This window comes from Amblyomma maculatum, chromosome 1 (assembly GCF_055883805.1).
Source record: "Amblyomma maculatum isolate TAMU_Amacu chromosome 1, ASM5588380v1, whole genome shotgun sequence".
In the NCBI taxonomy this organism is placed as follows: domain Eukaryota; kingdom Metazoa; phylum Arthropoda; class Arachnida; order Ixodida; family Ixodidae; genus Amblyomma; species Amblyomma maculatum.
Window position 1 is genome coordinate 405831590 of NC_139344.1, and position 12788 is coordinate 405844377.

General features: G+C 48.2%; 1 protein-coding gene across 2 annotated transcripts; it reads left to right on the forward strand.

Moving 5' to 3' along the window:
* Positions 1–935: 935 nt before the first annotated feature.
* LOC146208755 (histone H3.3A-like) lies at positions 936–11723 on the forward strand. Of its 2 annotated transcripts, none has more exons than XM_084596063.1 (3): positions 936–1041; positions 8141–8453; positions 11031–11723. In XM_084596063.1, exons 2-3 carry the CDS (start codon positions 8172–8174, stop codon positions 11157–11159), a joined length of 411 nt encoding a protein of 136 aa, XP_084452189.1. In that variant the 5' UTR covers positions 936–1041; positions 8141–8171; the 3' UTR covers positions 11160–11723. The 2 variants fall into 2 exon arrangements, with proteins under 2 accessions (XP_084452189.1, XP_084452195.1); XM_084596069.1 differs by lacking the exon at positions 936–1041 and adding an exon at positions 7117–7186.
* The last annotated feature ends 1065 nt before the right edge of the window (positions 11724–12788 follow it).

Consider the following 12788-nt stretch of genomic DNA (forward strand, 5'->3'; position numbering starts at 1 on the left):
TAAAGCCTAGAGCATCCCCTTCGTCTCCGCAATATTTAACTACAGTTTGTAATTCTTCCAGACTCTCAGCTAGCAGCACAATATCGTCTGCATACATCAAACCGGGGAGGTGCTGCTCTACCGCCTTTCCACCTAATCTATATGACAGGTTAAAACCTAGGTTACTTGTATCTTCCGTTCCAGGTTTATCATAGAAAGCATGAACAGCAGCGGTGATAGAGGACAACCTTGTCTTAATCCTTTGCATCTTGACAGATTCCGTCCTTCTTATCCCTTCCCACGTAATTTCTACTTTGTTATCCCGGTATATTTCCTGTAGGAACTCTGTTATCTCATAACCGATACCTTCTTTTAATATGTTCCATAGGATTTCCCTGTTTATGTTGTTGTACGCCCCGTTTATGTCCAGGAAGGCCAAATACAAAGGTCTATTTCCCACTCTAGATATTTCGATGCACTGGGTAAGCATGGACAGGCTATCATCTAAGCGCCTACCATTTCTAAAGCCGTTCTGAAGTTCTCCGAGTATCTTGTTACTTTCTACCCATGCTTGCACCTTTAATTTCCCCGCCTGTATGGCCATAAATCCTAGCGCCATCTGTCGGATCCGCCACCAAACTTTATCCGCTCTTGCAAAATTTCGCCCTTCCCAAAAGCGAAGTCGGTACTCCTGTCTATCTTACTCCGTGCCTGAAACGCATCGTGAGGGAAGAGGTGTGAGGGAAAGTAAAAATAGAGAAAGTGAGATGCATTGTTTATTTTTTATATCAGAAGGCTCCTGGGATGGCCAATCACTGTGCCTTGCGGTTGTTAGTTGGCCAATGAGAGCAAGCTTGTCGGAGCCAATAGAAAGAGATGTGACATCAGATTGAGCCAGTAGCGGCCTTCGGACGTGGTGAGGTTTTCTTTGTTCTTCTGTTTGCTACCTCACACCGCCATCTTCAAAGGTCTTAGCCTCTGCGTGTCTGCTTGCTGTAGTTGTACTGTGTGTCGTGCTGCTGCAAGTCTCGACGTCAAAGTGCTTCTAATCCTTACTGTCAGGTGTGTAGTCTGTTTCCTTTGTCGTCTTTTTTCTGCCTTGATTGAGTGCTGACCGATTACGAGACGTTCGCGTAGCTCCCGTGTCTGCCCTAGCCACGCAGGCACTGGTTGTATTCCCGCTCTCTCGAAATATCCGAGTCAGCTACTTTGACGCACTTCGAGTCGTCTGGGCCCGGCATTGACCTGAGTAGCTTTTATTTGTCGCAGCAAGTTTCCGGCTGCACACAGCTAACTAAACCTTTTGTCAGCTCGAAATGAATCCGTTTCATGCTGTTATCAGGTCGCGCGAGTCCGCGCTGGCTGTGCAGCCGGTATGCCTAGCCATCCCGCATCATCGTCGTCTGCGTCAGCTCACGAGTGTTCCGACGCCAGACGCCAGATGGCTATGTTTTGCCTGAAGGACGTTGTTATCACTTTGGCTCTCTGTGTTGTCCATGAGAACGCACTGCGAAAATTCCATTGTTTTGTGACGCGGGCGCCAGTTCGGTTGGCGGAAATCGGGTTTGGTTCGTGCGCTCTCTCGAGGCCTGTTTCGACCGCTCGCTGTAAGTGCAAGACCAGACAAAGCTGTTAGCGAGACACTCGTTGTGGGGTTGAAGATGAAATCCATTCTAGGCTGATAGAACGAAATCCCGAGCGCGAGAGTTGTGCGCGAGATCTCTAATAAAATTACGAGGGACTTTAGCGACTAAAGTTGTGAAAGGCGAAAGCCTGAGTGCCGCATTCTGCTACGCAACTGTTGCACATGTAGCGATGAATGCTACTACGAGTAAAGTGAGCGACTACTGTTTCACATTCTGCTAGTGCATTGAGCTGTCGAGTGGTGAGTTTCGAGAATGTTACTCAAGCATTAAACGATTATTAATTGCTCATTAGTAATTGATTGTCATTAATTAGTAATTGATCATTGATTAGCGTATGGCCATATAAGTTGTGGCTGTAGGAAGAAGGAAAAGAAAATGCACGAGCCTGCTACCGGCTCTGTAGCTGAGCCACCTCCGCTGCCTCTGATTGAAAAACTGATTGATCTATAGGAGGGGAAGGGCGCGGTAACTGTCTCACTTGTTCTCTGTGGGCACCTCAACCACGCCGTAAGGGAAGGGAGGAAGGTGGGAGTGAAAGTGGAAAGAAAGAAAGAGGAGTCGTAGTGGGGGGCTGCGGAGTAATTTCGGCCACCTGGGGATCTTTAACGTGCGCTGAATCGCACAGAACACAGACGCCTCTTCGTTTCGCCTCCATCGAAACGCAGCCACCGAGGTCGGGTTCGAACCCGGGTACTCCGGCACAGTAGTCGGGCGTCTTATCACTGCACCGTGCACTGAATCGCACAGAACACAGACGCCTCTTCGTTTCGCCTCCATCGAAACGCAGCCACCGAGGTCGGGTTCGAACCCGGGTACTCCGGCACAGTAGTCGGGCGTCTTATCACTGCACCACCCCGGCGGGGTCCTCCGCGTGCGGAAAGAAGAGAGAAAGTAGAGAAGAAAAAAAGATGAGGGAGAGAAACACGCCGCGCCGCAACAGCCGTCGTTCACCACCTAGGCGGTGGCGGGTGCAATGACAGCCTACAACAGATAAAAATTCGGTGGCTGGCCAGCCCCCGCCGCATGCGGCGCCGACCCACCGTCCCAAACCCGCAGAGGCAGGAACAACCACCCTTCACCACCTACTGCCTTATAAGGCACGCATTCGAGCATACTTTGGTGGTGCTCTTGGATTGGTCGATACCTCCATGACATCATCCCGTCTCGACCAATCAGAGCCGCCGCAAAAGCGGGACAAATTTTGTCCATGACGTGTGTGACGGCTGTGGCGCGGTAGAAACTCTCGAACATCTTCTACTGCGCTGCACCGCGCTAGCCGAACCACGACGTGAGTTGCTGGCGGCTTACAGAGCTCAGGGGGTAATCCCGGACAGCGTAGCTGTGCTCCTGTGGCCGCCGGGCACTGCGCGCGTCCGCGAGCGAGCTCACGTGAGCCTGTGTGAGTACATCGAACAGGCGGGCTTGACGACCCGCCTATTTCACCTCGCCAGATAGTGCGCGCTGTGACTGAACGTTCCACGTGTACTATTTCCCACAATGACGGCCGATCGCCCACGACAGCCGTCAGTGTTTTGTACAGTGGGCCAGTGCGTGCGTTGTGAACAGTTGCCTGGACGCAGAGCTATTGCGGAGGCCCGCCCGATGTGCCGAGTGCTCAGTGACTTAAGACATTTGCGAGAGGGCCTCAAGCAAACTACTGTATACTGTACCATAGTGTATATATTTATTTTATTTTTACCTACCCTTTTCTTTCTCCCTATCACTCACCTCTTTGATTTCCTCTACCTTCTCCTCGCTATCCCTTTATTTCCGCCGCCCCAGTTCAGGTGCTTCAGATATAAGATATCAGATACCGAGGCTGGCAAACATCTTTTCTTTCCTTTTGTACATACAATAAATAACCACTACAACAACAAGTATGAGCCATTAAAGGCTTTTGTCTTAATATTCCGCCAGGTACGTAAGAAAATACTTCGCGGAATATTCCTTTCCCAGTGTCCCTGCCATCTGCAATCCCACAATTTAACAGGCGCCAAAGAATGCCACGCGACAGGAGCGATGGCGCACCATCCAAACTCCCACTTGCCGAGAAAAGTATTGCAGATACTGCGCTTTCCTTTTCTGTAAACCAATTATATACGTAGACCTGCAACGAACGCCGATACGAGGCAAACAATAAGAGGCAAATGATAGGAGAAGGGTAGGTTTTCGCTGTTCTCCTCTTAAGAGACATCTCAGGCCGGGACTAGAGTTGAGACGTTTTCTCTGATTTGGGTCGAGGCATTGCAGGCATCGGCGACTATATTGTTTTAACGGAGGGCAAGAGTCAGTGCCCACTGTAACAAGAGCAAGGCCTCCGGGTACTGTACAACGTCAGTGCAAGTTAAAGAACATCAGGGCCCATATTCCGAGTTTGCGCCGTTCGAATGGCCCGTGCATTTTTCGTTTCGTTATTTGGTGTCAGCAACAAGGGCTATTAGAGATGCCGTAATGCAGGGCTTCGAAAATTTCGAATACCTGGTGTTCTTTAACGCGCACTAACATCGCACAGAACACGGGCGCCTTGCTTTTTGCATCCTTGGACATAGCAGTCGAACGCTTAACCACTGCACCAATGCAGTGGGTAGGTGCCTTATGCGGTGGGCATATTCAATTTTCCTGTCTGGGCTCCCATTCCGAATGGAAACAGCGCCATTGTCATATGACCAAACTTCCAGGTACCCGGTAAATATGATCAGGAACGATACCTTGTGGTATCGGTACCTTATGGTATCGTGCCTTCCTGTTTCGTCTGCTAGCAGACGATGCAAGATATCAGTCGCCACCATAGAGTTCCTTACACTACCTAGAGGGAAAGCTGAGGGCGCTGCACTTCAGCCACCATGGGCGCGCTAAGAATCATGGGCCGGTGTGCTACTTGTTGCGGGACAGCCGGTTTTTCTCGGGTACGTGGAGTGGCGTTACTGCGATGTTTCTTTTTCGTCATCATCATCATCTGATGGTGCGTACATAGACCGCGAAAGCCATAGTAGCAAAGGCGCAAAAGCAGACGTCGCCAATAAATGGTTTCTGTTTCCCGAAATGCCACTCAAAACTTCCTTAAGTGATTGCACAACGATAAATATTTTCATAACATTTTTTTTAGTTCAAAGTTTGCCTATTAAGTACGAAATATTAAGTACGAGCATTTGTGCTGCTCAAAACTAAGCCAATAGTAGAAAGAGTCATCGCTTATATTGGATAAATCTCACACTGACATGCTGTTTCTCTCTCTTTTTGTAATTTATAGTCACAATATTCAATCTTAGGACATTATTTACGGTAGAGCAACGTTTATCTTTGCATTAGTTTTGGCCAAAAGTTGTAGTTCTGCACTCGGTAGCTCTCCGGCCCGTGATGCTTTGAGCGCCCATGGTGGCTGAACTGGCAGTCTGAAAACTCCATGTAAACTCCCAAAGACGGCAGCACAGCTTTCCCTCTAGGTAAGAGTAATAAACTCTATGGTCGCCACGACACAGTTACAGTGCTCACAGTTATTTCACAGTGACGTCACAGCTATATTTACCTCCTGGCGTCCTTGTAATACTGAAGATAGGTATCAGAGGCGCGAACTAATTACTGCTTTTTTCGAACAGAGCACGTCGCGCCTGAATGCGAAGGGTTTGACAGAACTTCGTTTGGCAGGGTTCGCTCGCCATTGCTTCTCGCGGCGAAGTTTGCCCAAAGTGTTGGCTGGTGCACTGCTCTCGGACCGCATAGAAAACCAGATGAAAGTGTTTGCATGGTAGAATAACAAATGGTAGCGTAACTCCCATAGAAGCCTGCGTGTCGACTCTGAGCGAGGCTTTAGTTTCCCGGCGCCTCCTTTCGAACTGTGAGGCAAAACAAACGCGTGACGTTGCTTGTGACGTCACAGTGACGTACTTAACGAAAAACAAGGCCAACAACGACGGAGGCAGAACGATGCTCGGATAAGGCAGCAAAATGGACACCGTAACTGTTCAGCCAACTTTACTTGACATGGATTTCTACTGTCAAGTTTTACGTTAACTGAAATGTTACGGCATCTTTAACCACCTTATCATAGCATCGTTCTGCCTCCGCCGTCGTTAGCCTAGTCTTTCGTCGCGCGTCATGTAAACGCATTCTGGGGCTTATTTCTTCAGGCACATTTGTGAACAAGGGCCTTCAAGTGAATTCGGCAATCACATGGGTAGAATCACATGGCTTGAGGCATTTCACCAAGGGCATAAATGAGTGAAACTATGCTGCATAGAAAGCCAGGCTTTATTAATTCACAATTACTTACATAGACGTTTCACGACAATGAAATCTAAGTGTAGGAAAGCGACCACCGCTCATCCGTCACGGTCTTCATGAAATCCTCGTGATAACAAAATGACCTGAGCGTATGTCTCCAAACGAGACGCGGTGAGAATATAAAAGGGTAAAAGATCTTGCTAACAAACAAAGTACATATCATTGTCAAAGAACAAAAAACAAACGAACGGAATAACTAGCGCTAGCGCTAGAACGCCAACCTGTAAGAGCTTAGGTAAGCAATTGAAATTGGTATTGCTAGTATTTAGAAGTTAATGCGTCTGAGAAGTGAAAATATCTACGATAAAGCTTCGCTCCAATAAATCTCGCCCTGTTCACGATTCCATTATTTTACTCGCGCTTCATTTGACACTGAGAGGAGTCAATGTGAGGTTACAAATTTACAACTTAGGCATTTAACATGTTCATGAGAAAGATCCCATTGACAATAGGAACATCACTGTGATAACAGCTAAAGCACTTTCAGCGAACGTTGGTGCGGTAATACGACACAGTTAGCAAAACACGCAGCAAAGGGAGCGGAACGGAAGGTTTTGAGCAATGCGACACGCGTCTTGGGGGCAATAAAATCTCACCTTCACAGTTCAATTAAAACATGCAGCGATACGCCGCTCATGCAGACGTGTATCCGTAAAACAAGCCACCACTTTTGCGACGTGCCTGGGAGGCCGAGCCGAGCCGCCGAGCTGTAACGCAGCATTGTCCCATCATCCGGAAATGCGCACATGCAGCGGCAATCAGTTTCTCATCGAGCACACACAGTCTTCGCCTTGCTGTAAAGCTCTACCACAACCAGCGGAATGAAATACTGACTGTTTGGTACAGATAACCCGCTCTGTACGCAGCACGCAACGATGAACGTTGAACCGGGGCCGATGACGCACCCATTACGCGGATGAAGAAAGCTTTGGTCCGAGCAATTTCTGAGCTTTGGGCAAATAGGCAGCGGATAGTAAATGGCCGAGAGAGGCCGTTAGAAACAAGTTAAAATATTATTATAAATGTGACACGTTTTTTCTTACGCAAGAAACAAAAACTGCATTCATTCCTGAGCGCGAATATTATGTTTACTTTCTAGTTCTTTGGAGTTCTGGCAGATCTTATTTTCTGTGCGCTAGTAATTTGCCTCACAGTTCGCAGGAGCCCTCATCACTGAGTTGATGCCGCTGGCAGTAGGCAGCTGCACGCGTTTTCTTCCAAGTTGCGCGACCAGTTGTACATAGACCTTGGTGTTTGCAGACCCATTTACAAGCTGGTTGGTAAGTGTTAGCTGCTCCGGCGCAGGAGCTGCTCGCTGGCGATGCATTTAAGCCTACGCTCTGAGACTTCGCTAAAAACGCAAACTTCCGGACAGCACAGCGAACATACTGTGCTGGCGGCATTGAACGCTTGTATATGGGTCCTGTATGGTTTGGTTTATGTTGTTTAACGACCCAAAGTGACTCAGGTTATGAGGGACGCCGTAGTGGAGGATTCAGGATATTTCCATCACCTGGGGTTCTTAATACGCGCACTTGCATCGCACAGCACACGGACGCCTTGCTTTTCGTCTCCATCGAAAATCGGCCACCACGGCCTGGATTCGATACCGGGCATATGTAATGAAATTTGCAAACCAAGCAGATGGCAAATTTCCGTCTTGCAGTTGCATAATGACCAGTTGCATAGCTAAAGTCAAAGTTTAGTAAACGATGTCATCTTCAGGATTCCGAATATAGCTCAGAGTGAGCATGGAACCTAACTTAATATGTTTGTCAGCACGGCGCTTCACTCTCCCAAGAGCTAGAGTGGTGGCGAAGCTTCTCGGCTGGCAGAGATATTTTGATCTCGAGACTCGAGTCAGCAGTAGCAGGGGACTGTAGCTGGTGTAGCTTACTCATAGATTGCTAAAGTCATTTTCAAAATACCATTGGAGATAATCGAGTTTTGCTACACTGGTGTAGCTGGTGGGGCAGGGCAAACAGACGACCCTGTAGTCGTATTGGATTGCTCCCGACCGCATTTCGGCTGAGGTCAGACGCAAGGCGACCTTGCTGTTTGCGTACCAAGCTCTCAAAATTTCCGGAGCCCACCACTATAAGACGTCACCTGAAGCCGGTATTCCTTCGCAACTTTAAACCCTGATAAGCTGTATCCGTGAATTGTAACAACGAAGTTTCAACTCAGCGTTGCTTTAGAACGCGGAGGGCGTGACATGCGGCGTATTTTTGCAGGTGACCAAACTTCGTTCGAGCAGCGTCAGCAATGGCCCGTACGAAGCAGACCGCCCGTAAGTCAACTGGAGGCAAGGCCCCACGTAAGCAGCTTGCCACGAAGGCTGCGAAGAAGAGCGCTCCAATGGCGGGTGGTGTCAAGAAACCCCACCGTTACCGACCGGGTACCGTGGCCTTGCGTGAGATCCGTCGCTACCAGAAGTCGACCGAGTTGCTCATCCGTAAACTCCCCTTCCAGCGCCTGGTGCGCGAGATCGCCCAGGATTTCAAGACCGACCTTCGCTTCCAGAGTGCCGCCGTCGGCGCCCTCCAGGTCAGACCCCCATCATCCATCCAGATGAGTGTAGTGCGCAGTCAGTACGGAGGTTTGCGAGTAGAAACCCTATGGCTAACTAAAGGCATGAGAAATTTCAAGGCCCGCGAGAAATATGGGGGCCAAAGCATGTTTGAAACTTTGTGATACGAGGACATTTCCATTCGCATAGTTTTGCATGGTTTCGAAAGGTTGCACACGATTTGATGGTCTGAATTAGGGGGACGCTATGAGCTTCACCTTTAGTAGACGTTGTATGGACCCTTTTCAAAGTTCTGGAAGTCATCTTTTTTGGACAGAAAAAAAAACCCTTTCACTATGGCGGTCAAACCTGCTTTAGGGGCAGAGTTGGGTGAAACGATACTTCTATGTCAAGCCTGATGTCATACACTGACCTGGCGAGCAGAATTCTTTCCCTATTGTAAAAACCAGGAGGAGGTAAGGGCGAAAGAGGCAATATGAATTGCTCAATTGTGAGGCACTGGCTTCGTGGAGGGGCTCTTAATCCCATAATTGTGGCAGCAACACAAGGCAGAGGGGAGCAGGAAATGGACATTGCCATTATTCTAATAGACGTCTCCTGCACTGCCCCCAATTTTCGCCCCCAAAACAGGTTTGACCGCCATGGTGAACGTATTTTGCTGTGCTAATTTTTCATAGTGTTAGCAGGGAACGCGTGACCGACGAAGTGGAGCGCTTTTTTTTTTTGGTGAAAGGAAGGTGCAGCACCAGTCATTTTTTGTGGAAACCTCCGCTTAAATAGGGGAAGGTTATACCGCCTTTTCAATCCGCAATATTTTATATTTTTGTTAGGTTTTGGCGACAAGTATGGTGTAGTATATATCTCCCTATTGGGTGCACACCTGCACTTCAGGTCATTCGGACATAACAAGGCAAGGTCAAAGCCATTTGGACAGAGCGAGGCGTAATCCGGAGACGAGTCCTGAGTAGTAATCGTCATAATCATCAGCCGGACTATAATCATAGCAGAGCGAAGGCATCTCCTAAATTCGTCCGATTAACCCGGTCCTGTGCTATCCGCACCCACGTGGCCTCAGCAAACTTCTTCATCCGCCCACCTAATTTCCTGCTGCCTCTGCTACGCCTTCCTTCCCTTGTTATCCACTTTGTAATAGTAGTAGTATCAGAATTTGGAGTAGTAGCGCTGATGCTATAATATTGTCATGGCTCAAGCCACGACTCAAGACAGGGAGCCGTGAAGGTAAGACCCAAGAGTTAGGTTTTCTTCTAGCTGCGATGACAGTGTCCAGCACCAGCTCGTCTCTCGAGCCAACCAACCTTCGTCGTCGTCGGCACCAAGCAAGGCAGTCACGCGGCGCTAGGCACGTGGCAATATCAAATGCTTAGTTAACACAGCAAGACCAAGAAGTGCGAGTAGTTTCATATCGTGCATTGATAATTGAGCTGATGAGATAAGCAGTCGGTAGCGTACGTGCCTGGTTTGCAGCTCAAGGGTCACGGGATTGAATCCCACCTTGAAGCCTGAAAATGTTTCTCGTAGCCACATGAATTCCCTTCAAAATCCTGTGGCCATTATTTGTCATTAGATGTCAATTTTTAATCACTTTTACTTCCTACTTGACCTCACGATCAACACGAGCTTTTTGGGGTATTGAAAATTCCCACACGAAGTGTGTCGCAGTGTCTTGCTGACCTTGTCAACCAATCAAGAATTTTCTGCTCACGTACAACGACGCGTTTTCTGCCACAATGCAACCTAAATGCTGCCTAGTCAAAACACGCTGGTTAGGATATTTGTAATCATGTTAAAGTAACGTGTAATCTTGCCGTTGGTCCACTTCGCTGCTTGCATGTGCGGGTGTCCTGTGTGACGTTCCGGTTGTATTTCTTGAAGGTGTATGCTGGCAGAGGATTGTGCTAACGTGAGATTAGTAAGAGTATCTTTCTATTTTCTGGTCATGGCCCTATAGTCGACTTGCAGTGCACGCGAACTGGGCCGTTTGTAGGGCCTCATGCACACAGCCGGCAGGACTGCGTAAAGATACGTTGTGATCATATCTCGCAATATCGTCAAGAGCCCCACAATGCGCGGGAGTTGCTCTTGATCTTCCTGTGTGGCAGAGAAAACACGCATGCTCTGCTGTCCCTGCAGTACCCGTGGTGTGTAATAGAGAACAACTGCAGCTACTGAAACAGGCCATGCCTTCATGCACGGAGCCAGCATAAAATAATACGGCGGGATGTGGTGGACAGGCAGCGCCGAACTTGCTTATTCTGTAAGGACTTCCCGTAGACAGACACAGGCGTTCAACAGATGCAAAAAAGCACCCAGCAAATACACATATCTGTTGCTGGCACAAGTGGATTGCCGTTGATGTGCGCTGAGAGTTCTTATTGTGGTACATGGACATGCCCACTCTCCCCCTTCGTACATAAGCACTGGTGGACTGCGCATTCGTTTTCATTATTCAGCCTAGTAAGATTCCGTCATCTCTGTGATACGGCACTGTAATTGCGCCGCGTTGACATTGCCATAAGGTTTCTGACTGTGATAGTTGTGTGCGGTCGGTGACATGTGCTTTGTTCACTTTGCAGGAAGCCAGTGAGGCCTACCTTGTCAGTCTGTTTGAAGACACCAACCTCTGTGCCATCCACGCCAAACGGGTTACCATCATGCCCAAGGATATCCAACTGGCCAGGCGGATCCGTGGAGAGCGCGCCTAATGAGCCAACACTTCACGAACAAACAAGCATCTCCACACTTCATCTTGCTCGTCGTCTTTCTTTTGCCACATCGCTTCCATTTTGAGCGCGTTCATCTCCCCTTCCCCGCTTTTGTCTGTGTCGTCATCCAGCCCTCCTCCTTCAATGAAATCGGACACTGCCTGCCTTACCGGATTCGCATCATCTTGATGCATATTTGGCCGATGTACTTGTGTGTGGAGTGGGAAAGCCATTGTGGCCGCAGCTTTTATGTGCGCCCCGTGTGTGGGCTGTCAGCCTCTTGTCAAGATGTGGTGCGCCGTCGGTTAAGTAGGGGCACCTCATTCTGGCTACAAGACGTGCGGCAAGACGTGTACACAAGTGGTGTACATTTAACTTAGCAGTGCGCGTGAACTGCTTTTAACTGTGTCGCCGATCTTTGTTGTCCCATGCAGTGAGTTTTTTAAGAGTAGGAGGCTATCATCTATATCTTGAAAGGTGGTTTCATTTCTTTGTTTCTCAAAATTGGCTGTCATTCAATGTATTCTGCCCTAGTAAAGCGTCTTTCATTTTTACCTTCTCTAACCATTGATCTCGTCATTCTGAAGTTATTGTATCGCTTTGTAGTGTGCAGCTGTCACAAAGAGCTGCAGCAACTACTCGTGTTTTAAGGCTCACAGTTACTTGACGAGGGGATGGAGGAAGGCAAATGTTGAAGAGTCGAGACTTCTGTAACCTTTTCTTCGACAGTGCATTTTCTCGTAACTTGTCTGCACCCCTCGACCCCCTTTTCATGAGACGAGCATAGAAAACGCACCTGATTGTATCAGGCTGGTCGAAATTCGATCCAGCCTTACCCCTCTACACACCTCGGCGGTAGTAGATTCTCATTTGGGGATCATATAGATTTTCGATACTTATTTGCACATGAAACTAAAGCGACCCAAAGCGCACCTCAGTAAGGCTTTCCGTGGTAGGACAAGCCCATCATGGCTGCTGTTGCTGTAGTCCTCATAAAAATGGCGCATAACAACTAGGGGATAGGCCATGGCCATGCTGTGATTACAGATTCTGAGATTCCTTTCTGCAAAACTGAGAATAGAAATTAGAGCAATTACGGCTCACTGGTAGTGATGGCTGAGGACGGTGCACGGGCTTGCTGAAATAAGTAAGGAAAAATAATTAAATAAAAGCAGTATCAAAAGTAAAGGACAAAGTATTATAACCAGTTCTGATAAGAAACGTTTTGATTCCAGAAGAAATATTTGTATGACAGAGCATACATTCCCATCGGCACGGCCCAGCACAGAAGCGCCAAGAGACAGAACAACCGCTGACGACAGGCGCAAGCTGTTTCTGTAATGGCATTTCTAAAAACCGCCTCCATAGCGATGTATATCGGCGACAAAAGATAAAAAAAAAAAAAACGTTCAATTGTTTCTGGCTCATAACAATATTGGCACCTAGAAGAGGTTGCAAGACCAGGCCTGTAAAGGTAAAAAATTAGCTGAGGAAAACAACAATGTCGCGTGAAGAAAACCAAGTTTGCGAGACCACCAGGCTTTAGTGTGGCCAGCATCTGCGCAATTTCGAGGTTGGTGATGCCACGATGAATAACCACCGCCGCAACCGGACACCGTGGGATGTCAG

What these genes read in the sequence shown, in the direction of transcription:
- LOC146208755 (XM_084596063.1), top strand. Translation starts at nt 8,172, where the DNA reads ATGGCCCGTACGAAGCAGACCGCCCGTAAGTCAACTGGAGGCAAGGCC. An exon ending in CCGCCGTCGGCGCCCTCCAG is followed by an intron (nt 8,454 to 11,030) that starts GTCAGACCCCCA and finishes TTCACTTTGCAG; the next exon opens with GAAGCCAGTGAGGCCTACCT.